This window comes from Lonchura striata, chromosome 5 (genome assembly GCF_046129695.1).
Source record: "Lonchura striata isolate bLonStr1 chromosome 5, bLonStr1.mat, whole genome shotgun sequence".
NCBI classification, from domain to species: domain Eukaryota; kingdom Metazoa; phylum Chordata; class Aves; order Passeriformes; family Estrildidae; genus Lonchura; species Lonchura striata.
This window is the reverse complement of record NC_134607.1, coordinates 253,909-280,399: the sequence shown is the minus strand read 5'-3', so window position 1 is coordinate 280,399 and position 26,491 is coordinate 253,909. Positions and strand designations below refer to the sequence as shown.

General features: G+C 37.8%; 1 protein-coding gene across 1 annotated transcript in view; it reads right to left on the bottom strand.

Annotated features, from left to right (window-relative positions):
- The window catches only part of TRIM24 (tripartite motif containing 24), a 55,318-nt gene that overhangs the window by 6,520 nt on the left and 22,307 nt on the right, over positions 1 to 26,491 (bottom strand). Inside the window, exons 2-15 of the mRNA XM_021539203.1 lie at positions 25,993 to 26,111; positions 17,891 to 18,038; positions 15,822 to 15,954; positions 14,427 to 14,543; positions 13,298 to 13,412; positions 12,540 to 12,686; positions 9,781 to 9,898; positions 8,284 to 8,549; positions 7,488 to 7,652; positions 5,820 to 5,999; positions 4,361 to 4,496; positions 3,242 to 3,314; positions 1,784 to 1,952; positions 922 to 1,220 (exon numbers count right to left, since the gene is read on the bottom strand). Coding sequence (XP_021394878.1) covers positions 922 to 1,220; positions 1,784 to 1,952; positions 3,242 to 3,314; positions 4,361 to 4,496; positions 5,820 to 5,999; positions 7,488 to 7,652; positions 8,284 to 8,549; positions 9,781 to 9,898; positions 12,540 to 12,686; positions 13,298 to 13,412; positions 14,427 to 14,543; positions 15,822 to 15,954; positions 17,891 to 18,038; positions 25,993 to 26,111 — 2,185 coding nt within the window. The remainder of the gene's footprint in view (positions 1 to 921; positions 1,221 to 1,783; positions 1,953 to 3,241; positions 3,315 to 4,360; positions 4,497 to 5,819; positions 6,000 to 7,487; positions 7,653 to 8,283; positions 8,550 to 9,780; positions 9,899 to 12,539; positions 12,687 to 13,297; positions 13,413 to 14,426; positions 14,544 to 15,821; positions 15,955 to 17,890; positions 18,039 to 25,992; positions 26,112 to 26,491) is intronic.

Sequence of the window (26,491 nt, the reverse complement as noted above, 5' to 3'; positions counted from 1 at the left end):
AAGAGAGATATTTTTATGTGCCGTTTCAAGTGGCACATAAAAATGACATTTTATGTGACATTTAAAAGAAAGATATACTTCCAGAAGTATGCCTGTTCAGAGTAGCACAGAGATGATCAACGTGCTAATCTAAGTTGCTATCCAAATGTTTTACACCAGTAAACTATGCTGATATTTAATCAGAAAAGCTAATACTTATAAAAGCATTAACCAATGAGCATGTTATGACCAATGTTTTTATCCTCTAATAACAACAAGCTTATTGCATGGCATTTCCAAGCTGGGGCATTGACAAATGCCCTTTATTTTAATCAAAGACACTAATTCCAGAAAAAACTCCAGTAATGCTTATAACAAGAATCTACTTAGGACTTGACTTTAAAAGTCAAGAAACTGAGCAATGGTTTTGTAACAGCCAATCAAGAAAGCCTGATGCTTGTTTCAACACTGACTGTTATAAAATATGTCAGTTGCTACACATCCCATGCCTGGAATGTAGCCATGTTTATCACTGAAGTATGGTATTCAATACTATAGTAATTCAGATTTTTCCTGTAGACATGTCTTAATTTTTTTTTTTAAGTCATTATTATTAAGAAATTTAACTATTTTCAGTCACTCCTAAAACATTTTATGACACATTACTAATTCTGTGCCCTAGTTTTAATAAGATGCCCTAAATGTGATCTTGCTTAATTGTCAAATAAGGTAAGAGTTTTACTAGGTTTTGTAGAAAAATATACAATTAAGCTCAAGTTTCATGAAAATTCAGATTTTATCCAACTAGTAAAACTCCTGGATACAAGACTTTAAACAAGCCACTGCTCTTCCTCTTAGACTGGAACTTCTTACCCTGGGTTTCACAATACAAGTCTAATGTCTTTTAGTGCAATTTTAGATGGAATTGAAATAGTCAATTACCTTGGAAAGCTCATCAGCGTAGGGACATGACAAGAAAGATGGAATACTTTGGGACACTTCTCACAGCAAAGGAGCTTCCCTCCGTTTTGACATACAGCACACCAATCTTCATTGGGATCATCCTCTTTTCTGCCCTCGGCAGTGTGGGAGGATCCCATCCATCCTGTTTTCCCTGGGAATGTGCTCTCCTGCAGTGCCCCTGGCTGGTCATCTGTGCTGTCTGGTGCATCTGTTCTTAGCATAGCTTCCTCAGAAGTGGAATTGTGACTGGTATCCAGCAGCAAGGAAGTAAGTATGGACTGCAGGAAGAAACAAAGGAAGTCAGATTACAGTATTTATGTGAATTTACATGACCCTAAAAACGTGCAAACTGACCTGAATAACAGATTTACATCCCAGCAGCCATTCAACTTGCAACATGCATGCAGAAATTACTAACACTCTATAAAACAGGCAAATGAACACAAGAAATTAGCTATGAAAGACTATTTACTGCTCCACCAATAAAAAATCTATCTCTGATGGCCCAAAAATCTAGTACCTTGTTTATGGATATTCCTGCATTATGACTAGAAACACTTAATAGCAGCACCTCAAAATTTCATCTCTGCAAGTTATTCCTGGACTTCCCAGGTTTTTGAATGGATAAAAGCAGTCTGATCACACCATTTAATTTAGTTGGCAGTAGGGCTAGTTTGATTTTGAATTTCACCTCTTCCTTTTACAGCTTTTTAGCTTTCCCCTGAACCAGTTCCCAACAGAATACAAGTAAATTATTCTAGTCCCCATAAATACAAAATACCCTCTGAAAAGGGTATCTTTCTCTGAAGAGAAAGAAGATCTTTCTAGCTGTAAATATTACATTCCGAGGCCGGGATTCCTCCTCCGTCTCTTCCTTCACGACAACAATTGGGAAATCAAAGTTCTCGTTTGATGCACTTGTCTCCTGTTTAATTCTGATCGGCTCCAACATAACAACAGGGACTTTGTGTGTAGAGTCAGCTCCTGGTGGCCTGCTGGAGGAGCCAGAACTGTAAATGACAGGAAAGAGGCAGGGGAAAAAAGGAAATTTGGAATCAGAACTGGACACCTTTTGTACACTGATGCTTTGCAAGACCTCAGGATGTTCATCTACTTTGTTTCTTTGAATCCTGAGTAGTATTCCCTTTATGGAATGCAACATCCAAGCTTATTTCCTTTGATGTATACTGAAAAAGCATTACCAAATGGCAAAATCTTAAGGGTGCAGCTCCAAAACTAAAGAATTACTCATGGTCTGACCCATTACTGAAAAATTTGCAAATAATCTCAGTTTCTTTCAAATCATACACAAAAAAAGCACCTCCACTGAATGTTGTAAAGTACACAAAGGAATAAGGCAGATAATGTAAATACGTGTATTATCTTGGAAAACTTTCTGAGAGCCTCACAACTCCACCAAAATTTGGACCCTACTTTTAGAAATATATCTCTCTCTCTTCATGTATTTAGTCCTAACAGGATGAGAATGGACAATCAAACTTGAAAATGCCTGCTTATCTTTTTAAATAAAAATGAAGAATTTAAATCTAACAAAATTAATTCAAGCAGCAGCATATCAAATCACATTTTTAAATGCAAGTAAAGACTCTTCAAACAACCATTTAAAGTGTTAATTTAAACTGTTTATAAGAATCCTTCACACCATGTAAATGGAATAGAGCAAAAGGTATTCCAGAATAAAAAGCACCTGCAAGTAGGATGAATGTCATCTGATTTTATTCTGCATGAAAAATTAATCTCATGTCAGATATATGCTCTAATTTATTGCAATGCATTAATGGATCTGCACTCTTTAAACAACACTGTGTAAATATATTTGTTCATTAATATTCTATCAGTAAGGGATACAAACATTTGTGTAGACTTTCAGTAGATATCTAGTGATCACTTAACTGTATTGCAGCAGAAAATGCTTAATAAACTTCTTTGTAGCATCAGTTCCTTAAATCTGAAGTAATTTATAGTTCCATAAGGGCTTTCAATATGCAGCTTTTTCCTTTAGCCAATTTTTCTGAACTTAAAACCTAATTTATAAATGGTATTCTTTTAATAACACCAACCTAGCCATCATTTACAGAGTCTTTAGATGTTCCATTACTACATTACAAATGAAATTACTGCTTTTAGAATGCAAAGAGTGCTTAACAACCATCAGGCCTGACCTGTTAACAGGGAAGGTGAGACAAACCGACATCTTTATGCATTAAAGAGAGAAGAGACTGAGGCATGTTCTGTGGAGGTGGAAGTTACGTTTTCTTCTCTCTCACTCTTTCCTTACCTCTCTCTGCTCCCAACACTGGAGGCACTGGGTGAACGAATTGGAGGGTGTACGTTTGTTACACTGATTCCTCCTAGGAGAGAAGGATCAGATCAGAACAGAACACAGGCCTGTGGCAAGTCTGAGATACAACTCAGAGAAGTACAGGAGTTTTGGGGAAAATTTCTCCTGCAGTGCGAAATACATTTTCATGAAAGGGTGAGAGGCATGAGCTAACAGAGGGAAAGAGGACTAAGCCTGTGACACGCAAGCAGGCTGATGGGTGAGCACCTTGCCTGGCTGACCTCTCAACCTGGTCACTGCAGGCAGTTTTGTCTTATTAAATTCAAGCAGATCTCTCAGGAGAACTGCCAGGAAACTCAGAACTGGCGAGCAGGAAGAAGTCTGGGGGACAGATGAGAGAGACCAAAGGTCTGGGACCCAGAGAGACGAAAGCCTAGTGAAGAAGATTGCTGAGCAGCAGCCCTGAGGGGCCTGAGTGGGGTCAGTGCTGCCTGGGAGTGCACTGCCCGCTGTCCCTGCTATCCTGCAGGAATATGGGACTGCCGCATGGCACGAGTGCTCCCTGGGAATTCCCACCCACACAGCCTTCCCAGAGCTCAGGTCAGAAAATGGGAGTGAGGAACAGCTGCCACCAGCATGGTGAGCCACCAGCACGGTGACAGGAATCTCCTGGATACTCCAGGTCCCATCACAGTAACTTCTCTGGTCATCCTGTGTCAGTGCTGCACTCAGTGGTGCCACCCAAGGCACCATTTCTAGTCTGCTGTCAAACACTCTCTCACTTTATCAAATACTTGTCTCTTACCCCAGCTGCTAGGTTTTAGTCTGGTGTACACCTGAGAGTGTCACTTTCCTATGGATTTCTATCTAATTTGCTAAAATCTACCCTTTCTTTTCCCTCCCTGTTTTTAAGATCTGGATGCTTGACTTTTGATCACAATGCTAAAATATTATTTCAATTCTACCTCCTACTCAGGCTTCTACAACTTTGCGTTCACTTTCTTATTTCTCATGTTTAATACAAAACAGAGTTAATTCTGATGTCAATGTTAACACTGCCACATTTGATATTTCAATTGCACCACTTAAACAGAAAATTGCACCACATTCAATTACCTGAGAGGCCTGGTGATGGTACTGAGGAATTTGGTGACTGCACAGTCCTGTTTGAAGGGGGTTTTGGCTGATTCTGCTCTGCAGTGCCATCCTTCCTTACAGCATTATCCAGTGTGATGTTTCCTGAACAATCAATCTAAAAGGTGGGGAAGCAAAGGGAAGCAGTTAGTGTTGAGAAAGGAAAAATCCCCTCCAAAACAACAAAACCCAAAAGCCTCTGCCATGCTGTTATTTTGAAAGTGAAAATGAATTTCACCAAAGTTTACCCATCCAAAAGTGAGATGGTTACTTTAAAACATATATTCTTGCTTTCCCTAAAAAGAAAATGAAATAGCCAAATCAAGACCAGGCTCCATTTTAAGAACAGATAATTCTGTAAGTACCAATTTTTCACCACAGGCTACAGAGAAGGCTTAAATCAAACACTGGCTTAAATCAAGCTTTCACACATTGAAGTAAGTTTATCTCCACACCTTCTTTAGACTTGCTCACATTAAATGCTCTCAAAAAGACAATATGCTATACACAAACTGCCCCTTAATCCATGGGTGTTGAACAGGACTGGAAGGAGCTCAAAGGACAGTCAATCCCATCTGTCCCGCATACCGTCCGGACAGGAGCCATGCATACTGACTCAAAATGGAAACAGCAAATCAACACTTGTTCTTTCCACCATGGCTCAGGCCAGATAACAGAACTGTATTCCAGGGGCTCCCAATGCAGCATTCTAACTTTCCATAAAAATGTCACATTCTGGTTTGATAAGGAAGACTGACTTTTGGAAATGTTTGGTTTCTTCCAATATGTTAGGCAGTTATGAGGGGAAAAAAAAAATCACCTACAACTCAGTAACTCCAACATGGACCTCTGGCAAACATGTACCATTCAGAAGATGGTATAAAAGAGAAACTTAGAAGGTTAAGAAATTATGATCTTACTATGCTCTTTCTATCACCAGCTCACAGGCATGTTAGAGAATATATGAAGAAAAGAAGTACCCAAAGGAAAAGATGTAAGGAATATATCCAGTATGCTGACCAATAACACCTACCGAAGATAGTTCTTTCAATAAGTTAAAAATCAATTTAAAAAATGTTAAAAATCTACCAGAAATGCCATCAGCAAACCACTGCTATCTATAGACACTGGTAAACGAAAGCTAAGCTAACACACTTTTGTAAAGATCATTATGAGGGCTGCAGAAAAATATGCAGCATATAAATAAACATGTCCAATTAAAATTATAACTTGTAATCCTACTTTTCTTAGTTGTCCTAACAGCTGTCCCCCAGAACGGTTCTGAGTATTTCCAGCAACGTGCAGGCAACTCTGCATTGCTTATTTCCTAGAATTGTCTCATTCTGACAAACAGAATTTCAGTCTAAAAGGTTTCTATTTCTCACAAAGGTTAAGACTTCAAAATAGAATCTGTAAAAGATTGCCTCTGTGTTACACTCACATCAGGGAGAGATGGCAGATAGTAGGAGCTACCCACTGGGGAACTCAAATCTATCACAGGGGGACCGTAATTCTTCCCATCACAGCCAGCAGCACTGGTGACTGTGGGGCTGGATGGAGTCGATGTTGTGCTGCTTGCAGTTGAAGCGGTGGATGAAGCTTGTCCACTACTGATCTGCCACTAAAAAGAAGAGACAAAACCCCACAATTTAGCATTTTTTTTCTTTGCAACAGGTCACATCTACTGAATATACCGATAAAAGCAGCAGCTTGGTTCAGAAAGCTGAATTCAAACACAAAATTTCCTGATTTACTCTGAAGTTATCTCATTTGAAGAAACAGTCTCACAAGACAACGGAAGATGACAAGTAGTTGAAAACTATGAATAGAAGAAATTAATTCAAATTCTTAAATTCAAAGCTATACCTCAGTGTTAAGTATATATTAATATTTCATGCTTCATTGACAGTGCTGTGGAAGAAAAGTAACAGTTTTTGCTAAATAAAAGCATTATAGGTAATAGGCTGAATGCACAACTGCACCAGTGTTTTACCAAATAAACCTGCATGCCTTGAAGTCTTTGATGTTCCCTTAACAACACAAAATCATTAAGAATTTGAAATGCTGACTGGATCTCCATCCCCATATACATTTAACACCATGATATGAAGTGCACAGTCAAATTTCAAGACCAAATTTCTTTCTCATTTAGATGTATGCAGTTTTCAATGACTTTAATGGAATTTCCTGGCAACTGCAGGCAAAATCTGACTCTGCTCAATTCCTTTTTAGTCAGTCATTCTATTTACTGGCCTCTAGTTTCAGAAAGACATTACTGAATAATGAGATATCTTGAAAGAAAGGCTTGTAAACAGGCCAGTCTTCAGAGGCACAGAACAGAAGTGACTTATTTTTTATTCTCACAAGTTTTCTTAGACATTGTTCAGCTTTCTTCCATTTAGCTGAATTAGTTCTCTGACATCATAAGCATTGCAAACATAACTGGTATTACACCACTTTTTGGGTCACAAATTTGATTCTTTCTTGCTTACCTGCACCCAGCAACTCAGGTGGTAATAATACGCTTTTTAGTAAAGATGAGCCTTCCTACACACCAAGAACACACACAAGGTGTTTGCTTCTGCCCCAGTTCAGCTGCTGATCAGCTGGGCATTGATCAGTCTCATGCAGCACAGGTCCCACAAATGTGGACTCTTTTCTCCCCTCACCTCTAAGAGTTCAGATTTGCCATACTCTGTGGAACCATGGCAGCTCCAGATTTTTAGTCAAGGTTCTACCTGGTTCCTGGTGAAGTCACTACTATCAAGATAAACAGGAATTTTCTGATTTGTCTACTCACTGTCTGCAGTGTGCAGACCATGGCCATGCTAAGTTTTGCATAAATGACCAGAAACCACAGCAACAGCAAGTAAGAGAATGAAACACCTGCACAGCACACACAGTGGCTCACCTCCCTAATGCTTCAGCTGCTTAGAACTGTCAAAATGAAAGCAACTTGACAGTTATCTCATTTAAAAAACTAAGGGCATATTGTCATAGAAAAATAATGTAATTGAAAAGTACTCTATAAGTATAGTATAAAAGATGATATAAGGCACATTTGATGTTTAATTTCTAAATGGAGAGTGAAAAGGGAAAGACACTCTACCTGTTTTATAGCTTGCTGTGCCAAGAATGCCATTTGCAATGGGTTGGGCTTCACTGCTGGCCTTGGTAGGTTCTGATTTTGGGGATATCTCATCTGTTGTGCAGGAAGAGCTGAACCATTGGGCTTGGGATTATGATTCTGAAAATGAATCAAGCGTGGAGGTGCCTGCATAAAAAAAATAAAAACAGTTCTACAAGTTAGCTGAAATCTGTTCTATATTCCATGCATGTTTTACTAAATGGTTCTTTAAAACTTCTGAAACTCCTCATAAATTATATGCAAATAAATAGTACCACACCATTTATCTGAATGATGAAAAGCATTGAATTTCAATGTCAAAACCTAGTAGACAGTTTTGAATTACTTTATTATATGAAGAGACATAACAAGAGCCAGTGAGAGTGTTTCCAACTTTGAAAGATATGTGAGAGAATCACTGGGTGTTACACAAAATAGACACAGGAAAAAAATTAATTACATTAACTTTCTGATCACTTGACAAAAACACAAAAAGGTTGCTAAGCACTGTATATGGCTGGATACAAGAAGACTTTATTTTTTCAAAGAATAAATAGAGGCTGGGTGCTACCATGCATTTTGCAAGGCAAGTTTAAATGCCCACTCACTTCTAAGTAAAGAAAATACCCTCTAAACCATCTACATAGCTACGTGCTGAAGGTGAAGATATCTGAATTTCTGGATCTAGGTTTAAGTGCTTTCCTTTTTTTCCTATCTTACTTTACTTTCTCCTTCAGTGCCATGGAAAGAACAAATTCTGCTAACAGTCCTGACTTACCTGATGAGAAGCAGGAGGTTGTTGCATGGCTCCTGGCATTCTTGGGCTTGGAAGAACTACTGGTCCTGCTCTGCGCTGAGCTTGCTGCCTCTGAGCCAGGACCTGCTGGTGCATGTGCTGGAGGCGGAGCTGAGCTAAACTGATCTGTGTGGGGAACTTGGAGAGCTGGTTGGGAGGTAAGCTGCCTGCTGGCTGTAAGTTTGCTTCCATCACAGGGCTCTTGGGCATATGTGGAGAAGTTTCCTTATCTTCAATTACCAAAGAACCTTTGAACCAAAATAAATAAAATCAATACTGAAGTATGGCAGTTAGCAGAAATGTCATCACACTGTCAGTGCCATGCGGTCTGATTAGAACTCAAAAACCATTTCTGAAGTAACTTGTTTATTCAGACTTTATTTTTTCTTCACTGGTTCTTGTATCTAGCTTATCTACAGAAACTGAACAAGCCTGATCATAAACAAAATGGCCTGAAGGCTATGATTTCTGAAACTAGATAAATAAACATGATTTGGTTTTATCTATCACATAAACTGTTACAGGAACCCCAGTGCTGGATTATACAAGTGCCATTTCTATTGTAGCACTTTTCAGATTGTAAGGAACCATATTTCAGAAGTTCATGAAATAAACATACACAAGAAAAAGAGCCCACCAAACACAGCAAAAGGTCAGCTCATGACAAACATCTCAGCTGAGCAGCAGTTCAGAGTTATCACCACACAACCTGGCAGCTGGTTTCTGGAAACATGTTTCACTTTCTACTCCTGTTTCTAAGAAAATTATTTATAAAGAAGGAACTGGGAGAATTTCCTTGCTACCATCCAATGTCCTCATGTCTGGGAAAAGGAGTTTGTGTGCCTTAAAGAACTGCCATAACACTTTCTTCCTCTGACATAGTAGAGAATCACACATTTGCACCTCTGTACACTGAGAGAGCACTTTCTGATGAAAGGCAGAAAATATCCCACAGATATCTCACAAAGTCTTCTGCACCCACTCAGATAACAGTGGAGAGAGAAAGGAAATACAACTACAGTCAAAATCCTGAAAGACCCCTAAAGCCTTTAAGTCCTCATGCTAAGCTGTTGTGTTCTCAGGGTGCTTATCATCATTGGCTGAAAGCTGTCCCATGGGAAAGGACCTGGGAGTGCTGGTTGACAGCAGGAACCCTTTCTTTGGATGTGAGATAGGGTTAAAAACTGTGTTCCTTGTTTCAGAAGCCAGAAGTTAGAAGTATTGACCAGAAAAGTGAAAGCTGCTATTTTCACCATCACATATACCTTTCAAACACGCTAAGTTTGTTAATACTTTATCATAGTATTCATAAATAATACTTTTCTCCATGCAATGCACTTTGAATGTTTTTCATGGTTAGGGAAATACATTTAACAGAGTAAATGAAGAAATGAATAGGGCAGAGGCTATCATCACAAAAAGAAAGCTGCTTTCAAAATAGGATCAAGACACCAAAGCACCAATAAAAATCTATCATACCTAGATTGAAAATATTCTGAGCCCAGAAGCTAGGATCACAGTGGAACTGGATGGTGTTGTTAGTCACTGGGGAAGGATCACACCTGGCTCGGAGGAGATACCGTAGTCGATATGTAATCTAGAACAAGAACAAAAACAAGGTTGTTTTTTTTTTTTCCCTCTGGGGCCAGAGCCATGTATCTGAACAGCACAAAAAATCCAAAAATACACCCCCTCACACTCCCCCACACACCAAACAAAGCAACCAATCAAAAAACCCACTAACAAAAACACCCCTGAACAAGCCCCTAGAGAACTGAGGTTAAAGACAGAGAAACTTGTTCAAGCTACAAATAAAGAGGTATTTTAACATCCTTCCCTTATTCCTAAAATAGTTTTAAAAAGAAGTTAACTACAGCCTAAACAAAAAGAACAATTCTTCCCTGTAGAAATATATATCCCTCTAAAAACTTGGCCATTATATTCAATGACTCTAGCTACTTGCAAATGAAGTTCAGATTTACATAACCGCTGATTTTTTTTTCTCCCACGAATCTATTTTAGCCCATTTATTTTTCTTTCAAAGTATGCCATTCGTTTGGCAACAAGTATGATCACAGGGAATTTTCTTTTGTACTTAATTTAAGTTTCCTTCAGACAGCCAAAGAACAGATTTTTATAAACAGTCTTTGAAAAATCAGATTCACAGATGTTTTCAGATCTTTCCAAATGCCTTGGTTCCAAAGAACTGGACTGTGATTACACAAGAGAATATTCTACCAAATGCTCACAATTTATCTAGTTCCTAGAAAGAAAATGTTGTCTCGCAGTTGTTTCACTAGAAATGTCAGGAACTGATATACCAAAATAAAACAGGCACTAAGTTTAGAACCACACACAGCAGATTCTGAAAAAAAAAAAAAAACAACCAAAACAACTTGGAGCGTTCAACCCTTGTTTTTCTTGAGTGATAGATTATTTCCTGGAAAAGAGATATACTTGGCAAAATCATCTTAACTGTTTAAAATTATACAAGTTTTTTTCTTACAATTTTAGGCAGGTCAGTTCAAGACCATACTCAAAAAACCATTTAACAAGACTCAAGATTTTTAAATTACCATGGAAAAATTTTAAGGGCATTATTATTATTTTGGATCGAGATTTCCTTAGGATTTTTGTGTACGCTACCAGAATCAAGTAGATGACCCTACAGAAATTCTAGGCTTTTATCCTGTTACCATCACTGGTCACACACAGTATCTGTCAGAGTTTGCTCTACTATTTTCCTACTGTTGTGCACACGTATGTGTTGGATAAACTCCTGACTGCTCACCTTGTTAGTAACAGTGAAAAGTGCAGCCTGAGAGCACAGCCCCCGAGCTCCAATGCTGCCCTTAAGTCTGATGGGCATTCCTTCCTCTCTCCTGGGTGTGCTGGAGCAGAAGTTTCACAGCTCATCTACACAAAACGCCTCGGAAATAGATTTTTCCAAATGCCCACAGATGGGTTATCTACTCAACTCCCAGGCAGCACCAACTTTCTAAAGCTCAATCTGTTCTTTTGAAAAATACTTTTCATTTGCTGAGGCCTTCTGGGCTAAATGCTCCTTTCTTTCAGCTGCCTAATGTTTATATGATTAACATGCCTGAAACACAACTTGTTTTCTTACTCATGTAGCACAGTCTTGATGGCAACACTAAGCAATTATAAACAAAATGACTCAGTTTGATGTCCTTTTTCTCTATTCAATTAAAAAAATACGACTGGCTGAGGCAGTATAAGGCAGATCAAATGAATGTAACTACTTGAAGTTGATAAAAACAAGTAATATTCCACTATAGCCTGCAGTATCAATAATGGGTATCCAAAAAAACCAACCAACCAACCAAAACCACCCCCCCCCCCCAAAAAAAATCCCCCCCCCACCACCAAAAACCAACAGCAAATCCAAACCCAAACAAACAAACCCTGGTAGTTTCTCAACTAACCAATGAAAAAATAAAGAAAAAAACTTTGTGAAGCTGTTTATAGGAACTGGGGGGAAAAAGCATCTAGCATCTTTCCTCACATTGCCCCAGACTTCTGCTAGCACGCAAATACAGTCTAGTCACCTTTGGAAAAATCAAGGTAAGCTTTTGGGCTGTTTTTTTTTTTTTCCTTTCAAATTTTCTAGGATTTCTGTCCATCAGGAGCATTCAGCTTAGTGAGACAACATGCATTCAGATCTTAAGGCTCATTACAGCAATGAAATATTTAGCTTTGTAATTGTTTGTATGGACAAACAAAAACCTTAGTTTAATTTTTATCAATTTTTAAAGTCTTTCAGTGGGAGATGAACCTGACAGAACAAAGACATACAATAGTATTTACATTAAAATGCTAGACACCAGACACTGAGATATACAAATACTGTTTTTCATGAACTCAGGTGCTGTAGCAAATATTGTAAAGAAGCACAGTCATGATGTAGGACACACACCATTTTTTCCCAGTGTTTCGTGGCTTCATGGTTTTCAGCCGAAAGAAAAGGAGTTGTTTCTACTTCTGCAGATATAAATAGTTCTATGGCATTGTAACAGGAGAGAACCATGACCAGAAAGCTAAATTAATAGAAACATTCTGTGTTTATGTTTAAGAGAAAACCATGGAAACTATATATAAATATTCCAATTAGTAGAAAATCATTAAACATTCTAATACCCTAGTACTCCAGACAAGCATGTGCATGCATATCTAACTTAACTCTAGGAGAATGGAGAGATCTGTCTTCCTAACCTTACCAAACGTTTACTGTACAACAGTGCTGTGCTGCTCCCACTGGAAACTGCCCATTTGGAAAAATTCATGACGTGTTCCAGCTGTTTAGAGAGACCTGCCACTTCCTGTTGTTGCTGTAGAAGTTTAATCCTATGCTCTTTTGCCAGAGTCTGCAAGTAGAAAAGCAGTTAAAGTCAAAACGGTCAATTTATAGTTAAAAGGCATTAACTTCCTACTTGTAATTCATAATGATCAAGTGGTTTCACTTAGCTCCTCTAAAAGGGACTCCTGCCTTCTGATGCAGCTATCAAACAGAAAAGTCAGTACACATTTCCTGAAGAAACACCTTCTGTGCTAAGGACACATTTTTACATATATTTATATCTATATATGTGTGTGCCTCTCTACACACACAAAACACTCTCTTTTAAAACACAATTGAAGATAATATTTTCCCAGGTACCCATTCTAGACAATTCTCAATGATTTGCTACTGGATTACTGAATTTATGAAAAAATCTGATACAAAACTTTTCATGCATGATGTGTGGAATTATGAATTGTAAAAGCATGGAGAAAGAAACTGGCCACCCCTCAAAAACCAAATTTTCCTCCACCAAAAACCCCACTTGCTCAAGCAGCTTGTATAGGATAACTCTCCACTTTGGAATCATGACAGGACACGCACAGGGGACTTATGCTAGAAATTTACTGTAATGTGAAAAAAACTATGTAAAAAAAATTAAGATTGAAATTTTTCTTATTATAGAAATGAAATTACCTCCAACTGATGAAGCAGAGCTTTCCCCTTTTTATTTATTTCTACCATCAGTGTAAATATGGCAACTTTAATATCCTGTTCCACCTGCTTTTGATTCTGATTCACTTCAAGAATTCTGTAAGTAAATAGTATAGAAAATAATGTTCGTTAGTTCACAAACCCATCCTCTAAACAGTATTTAAAAAAAAAATCTGTTGCTTAGACTACAATACTTCTTGGTCATATGCACCAATTAATACATGTATCATCTGATACTTATAGCCAGGAAAATTACTGGGAGAAATAGAGGAAGTAAGAGTAACCTGAGAGAAAATTAATTAACTGGTGGCAAACTCTAATGCCATAACTCTGACATCTGTCACTGATAAAAATTAAATGCTCACTGTAATTGAAATTGTTGATTTTCAGAGTTGTGGCACTTTTCTGGAATGATCCATGCTGATCAAAACTGCTTAAGTTTAATTTCCATCTAAGGTAGAATGGCACTGATTTAGCTGTTTCAACAATAGTGCACAAGCTCGTAACAGCAAAGCTTAATGTTTTATTGGGGAAACTCTACTAAAGAGATGAAGGAAGAGTTCAAATCATCCTTGGCATCCCCAACTGTGCTGAATCTCCCTGGGTACTGCTGTCCCTGAACTCTGCTGAAGGAGCAGCCACAAAGGCTTGCTGCAGATTGCATTTTACACATTTATTTTTCTCCTAGGTTTGTAGTACCCAGTGAATAGAGCCCCAAGCATAAAAGTACTATGTAAATCTTCAAATATGTGTCACAAACATTAGGAAAACATGAGTCATATCCTTGCACTTTCTAAGAGGGATCTACACTAAGAAAATTAATCTGCTGATGGTGGGAGAGCACTTAAGACTGTCTTCTACAGTCTTTATTGCATAAGTTGTTTTGCTTCACACAAGCCACTGCTGCCCATTAAGTCCACAGGCTGAGCAGAAGAATTACCAAACACAGCCAAGCATACAGAAAACAGGCACTACCGTGAACTTTAGAATTCCTCTTTCTGGAAGCATAAAAGGAGGGAGATACCAAATACACTAATTTAAACATTTCAAGAAACTATAGTATATGTAAAGTTGCCTTCTGCCCGTTTTAACCTCATAATCTAATACAAACCTGTTATGGATCTGTTTCCCTGTATATTTTATGTACTTAGTCTTCTCCATCAGTTTGGTGATTAGTGTCTCAATGATAAATTTCTGGTTCTGAAAAGCTTCTTCTATAAACTGGTACCTGTAGTAAAAAGCAGTGAGGATTTACACATGTAAAATGTGTTATATACTTGCTAAAAAGCAGAGTGACTTACAAAATAATACTTCTTTAATTGAAGAAAGGGGCTGCTCAAATCCAAAATTTAACTCTCACATGGAAACATATGTCAGCAAATGCTTATATATTTCATTTATAGTATATTTAATTTTATAGTCTATTTCCTGTCACACTGGGGTAAGAATTTACGGTTTTCATAAATACAAAATAGCCTGATTTTAGCAAAAGATAAATTAATGCTTTGAGGTAGTCATCACTTTGAATGTGAAAATTCAGGTAAGCTATTACTTAATGTAGGACAAGGATGCAGAAATAGAAGAGATTGCTGAGTTACTAGAAGTTGGCAACATTTTAAATCAAAGAACCAAAATCTTTAGCAATCTGAGGAAAAAAAGAGGTAGCACATTATTAAAGGAACATAAATCCTGAGAAAAGGAGAATAAAAGAGGAAGACTGAAACTCTGCAAGAGCAATGCTTGGCCTATTTCAAGGAGCAACAGTGGCCAACACTTCTCCACTACTGATGTTCACCTAGTCAGGCAAGCAAGCTCTTTGGGTGTTGCATCAGGTGTAGCAAGTATATTAATATTTAACCAGAGTGCATATGTCCCAAAACATGACTATATGTGTAAACCAGCAAGATTTTTGCCTTGCACGCAGAAGTTGTATGTAATTTTGCTTTTCAGCTTCAGTGACCAGTAACAGATGACCAAAAGAATAGCAACATGAAGATTTGAGAGTTATAGTGTTGTCAAAGTTACAGCATTAGCCAAACTGTAGGTTAACTTTTCTTCTGAAAGGGCTCATCATAGAAAAAAGAATTCCCATTTTCTCCATTCCAAAACAGTTTGGTAATGTTCTTATATAATCTTGTTGAAGGACAAATGGAGAAATTACACATAAGTGTACAGTTGCATAACACAGCCCCTGTGTTTTCTAAGGACTCTCTGAAGAGCTGCATAGCAACAAATTCTGACCAAATAGCTTGACTGTAAAAAAAGTCTTGTGCTTAAGCCACCAGGTTAACAACTGGAAGAATTGGGTTTTATTCTAAATGTAACACACTCTCATCAGTCACATTCTTTGGGATACAATCTTTGGTTTTTCGTGAGTTTCATTTCTGAGCAGCAAATTTTATTCCACCTGACTGTGTTCCATACAGCTAGAACCAGATAGTCTGAATCTACTTCAGGCTGCCCTCCTGTAGGTGAGATGGATAAAATATACACTGTGCTTTGATACCTGTGCTCTTTGTGCTCTAGTAGCTGACAGTCTCGGCAGGTCAGCTTGTCACAGGTCTCACAGTACAGCTTCAGCTGCTCCTTTTTGTGATAAGGGCAGAACACTGGTCGCTGACTGGTCACACCAACTGCCTCTGTTGAATAAAGGAAGATGTTAGTACAGTCAACTGAACTTGTTCAAGATTTGCATTCTCCTGTTTTTCCTTAGATGTACAAGTGTGTATCAGGTCACTCACCAAGACTGTAACAGCCATAAGCTCAAACTGCAATGTCTTGCTCTTCTTGCTCAAGCATGGAGCTAGCACCCTCTCTAATGGAAAATGTCTAGAACCTATTTTAACATCATCTCTTCTAGCCTCACAAAACTATTTACAAAAGGAGTAGCCAGTACTGCTGCAGCTGCAAAAGACATTGCACAAACAACAAGCTCCTTTCTTAAATGGAGATGAGGAGGTGGTTGACTCAATTCTGTCTTCTTTCTCAGCTGACTTGGTGGAAAGGGGTTTGAAGATATCAAGACATGGACATTCAAAGTGTAGAACATACAGAATATAATAACCAGGAGATATGAACTTCCCTTCAGAACCCCATTCTAAATGTGTGAGAAGTCTCACTTCAGTTTCTAGTGTGCAAATATCAAAAGGTGTGGGAAACACCACCAGATCATAGAAATGGAATTTGTTTCTTTAAACAATTTAACTGACAAAGCCTGATTTCCTGGAAGTTAGGTTGGACACTGAGTTCATAAGGATTATACAGCCTGTAATGAAAACTGGCTTCACACTGCAGCCTGTCCTTCACTGAAGATCAAAGAGATCTATTTTTCATACCCATTCATTTACCTCTTTTCCAAAAATTTGGAAGAAGTTATTTTCAGATCTTTATCCTCTGGTCAGAAGTCTTTCCAACTCACCAACAAATTGCCTCCCAAAGAGGCCTGAGTGCACTGAGACCACTCCTACCACCAAATCCTGCTCTGCCTAACAGTCCATCAGCCACTTCTACCCACTTTTGTCCTCTCTTGAAAGTACATTCAGTACTCACTTTTGATTAACCATTTGTGAAAGTGGGATACAGAATACAGTGAATATCTTCAAAGTACCATGGTGGAAAACAGCCTTTGAGCAATAGATTACCTCACAGTACTAGATAGGGTGGAAGGAAAAGAAGTATCTATTCTAATACATTTATTTAAAATAATAGATAACAATTGCTAAAAATTATGTATTACAGGAAAAATCGTGCAATGGATGTATTAGAACCAGTAGAATGTTTGTCAGTATCCTGTAACATTTATTATCCTCCTACAAGGACACTAGAAGACAAGACACTGTGGGGGAAAAACTGAAACAAAAGAGGTTCTCAATGAACAGAAAAAGTCAACCTTTTCTACCACAGAGTAGTCAAGATTTCTCAGAGAGGCTGTTCTGTACACCACATTAACCATTGCTGGTTCCCAGGACCCAAAGGGCTAAAGCCCTGAGCAATTGGAACTCAGAACTGAAGCAGGAGGCTGAACTAGATGATCTCTTGAGAACGCTTTTAGCCTGAATTATTGTAGATCCTACTGAGGAAAAATGCTCCAATTCATAATATACTTTCCCTAAGGCAAAATATTTCAAGCACAAAAGATACTTAGCTAAAACATGAATTTTGGCTAGTTGTTTATCAGAATGCTGAAAAGATATAATCTATTAGTGCTCCTTTTCCTGCTGTATACAACAATAAAGTTCATATTAACCTTTTGTTAGACCTCTAGTAAAACTAGAGAAGCCAAATGCCTAAAGAAATATTTTCTGCAGCTGATCTCCAAAGTCTAGACAATAATTTGCAATCAATCCATGTGGAAGATAAAAATCTATGGGTATTTATTGGTTTAAAACATGTTAAATAAAAAAAAACAACAACACAAAAAAAAACCAACAACCTGTACCACTATTCAGCTTATCACAGATAAAAAAACTGTTAGAACACCAGATTTCAAGTTGCCACTTTTTTAAAAAAGTGCGCTGGTCCAACATAATTTTCCAATGAAGACACAAATTCTTTGTGAAATTATAAATATGTTACCTGGAGATACTTCCTCTTTCTGCCTCACAGTATGATCTTTTGTGAATTTAACCCTCTGGTGAGCCCTGATGCAGGTCTTGCACAACCATTCTACACATTCCACACAAAACCCATGAGCTTCTGCATTGTCTTCACAGCTTGTGCAGACCTGACAAGAGGAAGAAAGGCAGCTGTTAAAATAAGTTTGGAATATATACACAAGTTATTCTTCATACATCATCATCAGTGCTGTTTAATAGTCTTCTAAAAACAGTGAAATGAGAACAGAAAACTGCCTGAGGTACAGGAGCATTATAAATCACAGCACAGAAGTAACTGAATGTGACTTTTCAAAGAAACTAGTCATTTTGTCAGTATTACCCTAAAATCTTTGCCCGACATGATAAAGGTCAGACTCCTACTTTCTGCCATTCCCTGCACACTTAGAAGCCAAACAATGTTTACTGTATATAAGATGCTGTTGTGAAATATTTACTAATGACAGCACACAAGCAGCACTTCTCTGATTTTAGAAGCCTCCCTCAGTTCACACAGCAGCTTTAATTTTAGCTTCCAGTCACCTGCTTGGTTTCAGGAAGAACACACCATACTGAGCAGCAAGGTTCCTTTCAAGAATCTTAGCACCACCTCTTAAAGACAGTATTCCAGTTAAGCTTGTAAAAAAAGCTACCCCAGAACAGATTTGCAAGCAATGCACAAGAATTTTCAAACTGTGGCCTGTTAACTCCTGGGGCTCTTTGGACTACACCCAACAGACCTAGGAAAAATAAATAATTAAGGAAAACAAACATGTCAGCAGACCTAAGCCTCACTACACAGAGTAAATACACAAGAACAAACCTGCTGCAGTACCACAATCTGAACAACAGGCTGAAAACTTTGAATGATGGACAACACCATTTCACACACTCATAATGTCACTTCATTTTTACCCCTCCTTTACAATGCCTCTGTAGTCCTACCTTCAGTGGGGTTTTGGTAGTAAAAAATAGTGAACATGCTTATCTAGTGCCGGTTTAGGTAACTACCACCCATTTCTGGCAATGTTCAGCACTGCTGCAAACCAAAGACTCAAGGTCTCTGAAGATTGCTACATCCTACAGATCACAGTGACAGATTTCTGCTTGCAGGAGCAACAAGGAGAAAAATTTAGGTTTTAGTTTTGTTTTCGCTTTGATTAAAAAAACTCAACCAAACGACTTCTGCACCCACACAAGGTAAATATAGATTAAATTAAAGAGGAAGGAAATATTTATATCTCATGGAGATAGAAGATAATATACATAGAACTGTGTTCCAGTTTCCCCTTCAGGAAATAAAGGAAAATTAGCACAAAACTTGCCTTAGGCCAGATAACAAGTTACTGAGAGAACTGGAATTTGGACATGAGTTCCAGATACCCAATGCTGTGCTTATTTTTCTAGATCATGTTACCTCTCAAAGCAAGTATCTTCTGAGAAATTAAGTTACAACACAAGGGCTGTTGACCCCTCTTGTTGTCACTTGGAGTTTGAAGGAAGCAGTTTCTTTTCATTTAAGGTGACCTGCGAAGGAGAAAAAATTGGGCTTGTGCCCCTCTTTCTGTTTCTTTACAAAAATGAGACCTGAAAGTTTTCTTTTTCAAAATAATCTCAAAAATTTAACTTCTCCTTGGTTTTTCTTCTTCTTCCCCTTCTTCTCTTAACAAAAAAATTTCTTATTTCTATCCCGACCAGTAGTCTAGTGAAAAATACCAAAGTCAGGACATCATTAAAGAAGTCTAGAAAATTGAAATAAAGCAATTAAAGGAAGTGAACTGTAATCAGGAAATTGAAAATTTTTATTTCCTGTCTTGATTTCAGGGGGAACAGAGTGGGGGTTTTCCTTAGTAGCTGGCACAGTGCCATGGTTTCAGATTTAGTACAAAAATTATATTGATGGCAACAACCAGCACATCAGTTTGTTAGGCAGTGCTTACACAAATTCAAGGAGTTTTTAGCTTCCCATGCTCCCTGCCAGTCAGCACACGCACAAGGAGGGAATGTGGCCAGGACAGCTGACCTGAACTTCCCACAGGAATATTCCTTACCACAGAATATCAAGCTCAGCATATAAGCTCTGGGGAGTTGGGTGGGAGGCACAAATCTCTCTCTGTTCAGGGAAAGGCTGGGCATCGGTCAGTGGGTGGTGAGCAAATTTATTTGGCATCACTTGTTTGTCTTGGGCTTTATTCTTCCCTCCCTCTCTCTCTGTCGTTACTACTATTATTATAATTATTTAATATTACTTTGTTTCATTTATTAAGCTGTTCTTAGCTCAACCTACAGGTTTATCTTTTTTTTTTCCCCCTGATTCTCCTCCCCATCCCACTGCACGTCAGGAGGAAATAAACTGAAAGGGGGAAGTAAAAAAGGCTGCATGGTGCTTGCTTACGAGCTGGGGTTAAAACTAACACTTGTTACTAATCCTTAAATTCAATGACATTTTGAAAAACAAACAAACAAAAAAATTTAAAACTGTTATTAATTGTTGGAGGAAAAAATCCTCTGCCTCCTTTCTCTTTAGCCATCTGTCTCCTCCTTTTTGTGCCAGTGCAACCCTCTGCAAGACTGTGATGCAAACCAGGACTGATAACACCATCATAGCCCAAGGCTCAGTTACATCAGCAATGCTGACTGGAGAGTGAACTGAATAGGCAGCACAACAAAGTTTTCACATCAACCTTGTGGCCAGAGAGGTGTGATTGTGCTGTGCCTCCAAACACCCATGTTTTTAAAAGTTTTTAAAAGTCAGAGTGGAGAGTAGCATACTGGATGTTTGGTTTTCTAGTGTTAAAAAAAAAAAAATCCCTAAAAACAAAATAAGCAGAGAAAAAGAACAAAAAAAAAATCTTTCAGGCATTATTCTCTAAGTCAAAGAAGCAAAACAAAGACTAAAAAAAGAGGCAGAAACCAAATTAAAAGCAAAACCAACCAACCAATCTCCCCACAACAGCCTTTCCAGATCACCTTTAGCAAAATCAGGCAGATGAACATGCCAGGACATTTAGATAAGTTCAAAGAATGTTTGCAGTTATTAATTCTCCCTAGATTCCAAGAGCTTAATCTATTTCTTTTCCCATATGCTTTAGTTGGGTTTTTTACACTGCTTTGACCTGCTGTATGTGGACCGAGATGAAAATTGTGATTCAATAACCAATAATCAGGTACTGCCAAAATAATCAAAACTCCTCCTTTGTAGCATCAAAATATATATCCCATCTTTATACTCTTCAAATCCACTAAGTGGACATGAGACAGATTTCTAAAGCTTTTCACAGACATCAGAACTCAAGCTGTCAAAACAGCAATGCCTTCTAGGTAGCATCAGATTTCCTCCCATCCACTTCTGATTTGAAATATGCATTTTCAGATATATGTTGGATTTCGCTAGAACTCCTAGTTATTAGAGTAAGCTATACAGCTAAAGCACATGGAAGTATAAGTACTGCAAATATTTGTTATGCACTTAAAAAACCTAAAACTCATTCTTATTTTTGTGACTCACACAAGCAATGTTTCAGTGATTTCAAAGAAAACTCTCTCTAGTTAACCTATAAGCCTTTATTCTGTTCAGACAGACATTTATTTTTAATTGAGTTTTCGTTGTAATTACATTTAATTCAGTTATGAATGCTAGTATTTATAACCCCAGGAAGTGTTCATTCAGCCTTCAGTCAAATTTAATGAAAGCAGAAATTACTCAGCATGTTGCAGGTAAGTACTATTTTAAGAAAATACACAAGCTTTTATGGCAGAAAAAGCACATTTGCTTGCAAGACTTGAGGTAATAGACCTGTCTTCTCAGCTCCTGTAGTAAGTAACCACTCTTCCAATTAAACACACTTTGAGTATTAAAGAGATTAAATAATCAAGCAGAGGTTTCAAAGAAGAGAGCAAAGTAGTCCAGATGAATATTCAGTGAACTCTAAGCCTCACCAATGTAAATTAGATGCAATGCTTTCCCCCACTGGATCCAAACCTCACTGATGCTAATACTTACACAACTATCTCCTGGCACATATGGAATCATTGAAGACAGAGACTATACATAATTCCAAATATGAACCATGCATTGACAGCTCAAAATGCATGAAATCTGAGCAATATATCCTTCTTACCCCACCATCCCATCAATATTCACATCTCTTCAAAGCATTTTATTTATTATTCCTATTACCCACCTCCATAAACCATAGGCTTTCAGAGATGTTTTGGTCACAAGTACAGCTTTTATAAGCTGTTTAAGTGTAATAAAACAGTGTAATAAAACACATAATGCTTTATTATGCTTAAACATACAAAGCACCATACATAGAAACTTATTGTTATAAATTCTCCTTATTAATCACTTCATAATGGCAGACTTGCTTTCCTAATACCTGGATCTTGTATCAGATCTAAGCTGATGCCTTGTTTTGTTACTACATTCCCAGTATCTCACATAAAACCCAGCCATTCTTCATTCCTAGTGCAATATATTAAACTCTCAGGTCAGTAACTGGTAAGGAAAGTTATTCTTACAATTAAAAATATTTTTACATACATTCTGTTTTGGACACAGAAGCTATGAGAATTAGAACCTAGACTAAAATGCACCAGAGGCTCAGTGTGCTGCACCAACACCCATATTATCACTAAGGTCTTCGCTCTTGCATCAGTCTCACATCTCTCATTTTTATTTTCATGCCTTTGCATATGCCATGTTCTTATCAAGTCCCTACATTTCCCTCACTTGTCTACCCTTCAGTCTTATTCAAATCTAGCACTTGCTTCAGCAACATCTCTTAGGTCTGAAGCCCCTTTCCCCTCATTCTTATGAATGAAATATAATTAATTTTTATCCTCAAACTTCTCTTTAGAAGCTGATAATTTTACTAAGCTTTTTAATAAATCACAATGTCAAAAAAAAAAAAAACCAATCATAAAGCATCTGCTCTTTCAAAGTATTTATGTCCTAGCTGCCCACAACCTACAACAATTACTTTCAGGAAGATCTCAACTCCATTTCCTGTGAGTTTCTTTTCTTTTGCAAGGTTTCCTATGCCAATAGCCAGCACAAAACCTTTCATGCTACCCAGGAAAGCTCTTGTGGAACACGTACTAGGAAGTTTGAGTTCTGTACTTTCTGTATAGCCATTTCTTGTGCTCCTGAAGTTTTCAGCAGTAATTGCTAGAAAGCACAGCTATGCCAGTAGTGCACTGAACTGCCCAAATCAGGCACAGGTAAGATAAACATGATTATAGACAGATGGACAGCACTTTCATGGGTTCCAGTTATTCTTCTCTTCCCACAATGCCAGGCTCCATGATATACCATTCACTCCTGCAGTTTTAATTCAGTATGCTAAAAATTGCTTTAGCATTAGTGCCATTTTGAATTTGAAACAATCAAACATTTCATTTGCAAGAAGGCTTTTGCAGTCTCTTTTGGATTGAAATAAAACAGTCCTTCCTGCCAACACACATATAAGGCTAATCACAGATACAGACTGGTGGTTCTAAGCCACAACAATATTTGCACAAAACCCATGCCTTGCTTCCAATTCTAATTTGTTAATCCTTCAAATAAAGCTGCAAAACTGTTGAAGACAAATCAACTATCTCAGTAGAAAAAATCCTATCAAAGAGATATAGTTTTGCATAGAATTTGGATGATCTCTGATGCAGTATTTCCTGCAAGTGTCAGTATCTTCTCTACTTTAATTTCTCTGATCTGTTGCCTATGCTAATGGCAAATTTTCTTCCTTTTCTCTTTGCTCCTTCAAAGGCAAAACAAGACAGGCTGATTAGAAGGCTGTATCATCCTTAAATCTCATAATATTCCCCCCTGGAAAGTACACTAATCAGTTTAACTATTATTGATTTAACTTTGCTGTTCCACAATAGAGGCATTTACAGGACAGTGTAGCTTTTTGCTTACATCAAGGTACAAAGGAATGTACAAAATCTTCATTGTCATACCAAAATAAATCTATTCAAATGAAGAAAACAGCACATCATTCACTTCCAAGAGGTAAGACACACACTCAATAGGCATCTAACAAAACATTTAGCTCAATTGTTTTAGAAAAACGTCAGCAAAAAAGCACATGAATGTCCTATTCTGCTGGTTCAGCAAAGTCTGCTGGTCTGCATTCAGCTGCTACAGAAAGTGTGCTGAGTTCAGCCAAGGACCTTAGCTGAAGAACAGATTTGCTTCCAAAGTGCAAACCTGCTGGTTGGTGTCAGGGAGAGGGAGAAACAAATATGGAATGGAAGAGTAAGAGTGAAATCTAGAAGGGATCTGAAGGAAACAGAAATGCTTTCGAGAACCTCCCTGACATCTGCTCACACCACTCAGTGAATGGAATTCTCCACTTAACTTTCACAGGAAGCAAAAAAATATTGTGAGGGGGAAGAGAGGGTGATCAGAGACTTTAAAAAAAAATAGTTACTACTCCCAAGGGAAAAAAAAAATTCCATCTCTATCACCACTCCAAAAAGCAGTACATTTGAGGACTTATTATATAACTAAGCAGAGGCTATAGGACAGCCCCACCCCCTCAAAAAACCCCCCAAACATTTAGGACTGCTTCTGCATAACATTTGCTATCTTGCTTCTCTTCATAATTTTAAAGTCACTACAAAAGTTGTGATCGAATTTTCAGCAGGTTCCACTCATTTTGTCAATCTTACTGGTACAGTATTGAGAGACTGTAAATCTCACAACCATCTGCAAAACTCAGCTATTTTCCTGCAATTCCCAGAGGACAAACAAAAACCAAACATTTCCCCTTGCCAAACCCAAAAGAAGCCAAGTTTAAAGAGTCCTACATTGCAAGAATACAGCTTGTACTTCCAGCAACTCACAATTCAATTTCTGGTAAGGTCTACCATTTCTCAGAAATCCAGTTTCAAAATTCCTTAAAATCTGAACAGTTTAATGGCTTGCAAGACACAAGTTCTCTTGCTCAGAGATGATGACACCACTTATGTCCTCAACAACCAGAGTTGGTATCATGAACCTGACTGGCTCCTGTCATCTGTTCCCAAGTGATGTGGCTGTTCCCCCATGCAAGCACAAATTCCAGCTAAGCCTTGAAAGGAGCAGAATGCACAATAAAGAACCTCTAAGACACTGCCCCTGAAGCAAACAGCTCAAGAGCCAATGATGTAGTACCCCCTAAAATGGGAAAATGAAAAAGAGGAATTTTCAAAATTAAAGGAGACCACCATCCAAATATCAGGGCATGAGTTGGAATACAAGCCACATTGATATAGCAACCTTACTGTACTATTCTTATGAAGAATGCAGCAACATACAAAGAGGCTGAATTATTTGCAATAAGTTCCTGGAGTTTAATAAAAAGTCCATGAGAAAAGAGATGCATGAGATACTCCTTTACCAGCTTAAAATGAAGACATGCAATATTTTGCTAACAGAGATTGTTCAATTGTGATCCTACACAGATGTGACCATTTGTTTGGTATTGCTTCCACACTAACTGCTACTTGCCTCCTGAAAAAAACATCATGAGAAAAAAAAACCCCAATATTACTGTTCTTCCAGATAAGCAACTTTTATGAAATGGCTATTACTTGACTGCAAAAGGAAGAGAGAGTCTACATAAGGAAAACAGACAAGAAACCCCTACAATATCCCATCCTCCCCAATGAGCATGTTGGGCCTCTTCCTTGCCAACAGGACTCCAGCTATTTACTGACATGCTTTGTCAGTAATGTGATAAAGTCCATTTAGATCTCCTGGTGTAGTGTTTTCAAGTCTTTGCTCCAAAGAGTGCTTCAAGTACTCTGTCCAATGTACAGGAATTCCCATTCTAATGCCTGTTCCTTACTTTTATCTTTTGCTATTAAGATGCAAGTTTATATCAAAAATTAAAAATAGTGTAGGGTAACATAACCACCTTCTTCACAGGTATTTTCATACATTTTAACTCATTTTCTAGAGTAGCTATCCATGTGATGTCTAAGTACTTGAAGTTCTGTCTGCATATGAAGAGCAAAAAGGCCACACAGCAAGAAGCCACGGATATGCACACACATCTAAAAGGTGTTAACTTGATTATATGTTAATGCACTTACCTGATTTGATTTCTCTACTGTGCTACTGGGAACCTCTGTGGTATCCTTCACAAAAAAGTTATCTATGATGTGTCTCTCTGCACATTCCTGACCACAAATTGGACAGCGGATAACACCGACTGGGGGGAGAAAAGAAAATCTGATTATGCTTGCACAAACTAAGATATATTAAACAACTTCAAAGACAACTTGCAAGGATAAATATTTTTGAAAGGATGTTATACTACTTTCCTGTCAATAAAGTATGAGCAAGAAAAAGCAAATTCTCATTTATCACTGAAGTAACTTTTACTTGTTCTTCCCTGATCACATATTCTATCACCCAAGGTCAAACACCTTCTTGTTTCAATGCCATAAGGAATTTGCCTTAATCTTATAAAGAAATAATTCTTTTACTATAAAGGGAACATATTCCCATTGACAATTTGTTGCTATAGAATAGATTAAAGTAAACACTTATTAGTGTGGAATATTAATAAAAGACACTGAGTGGTATTAC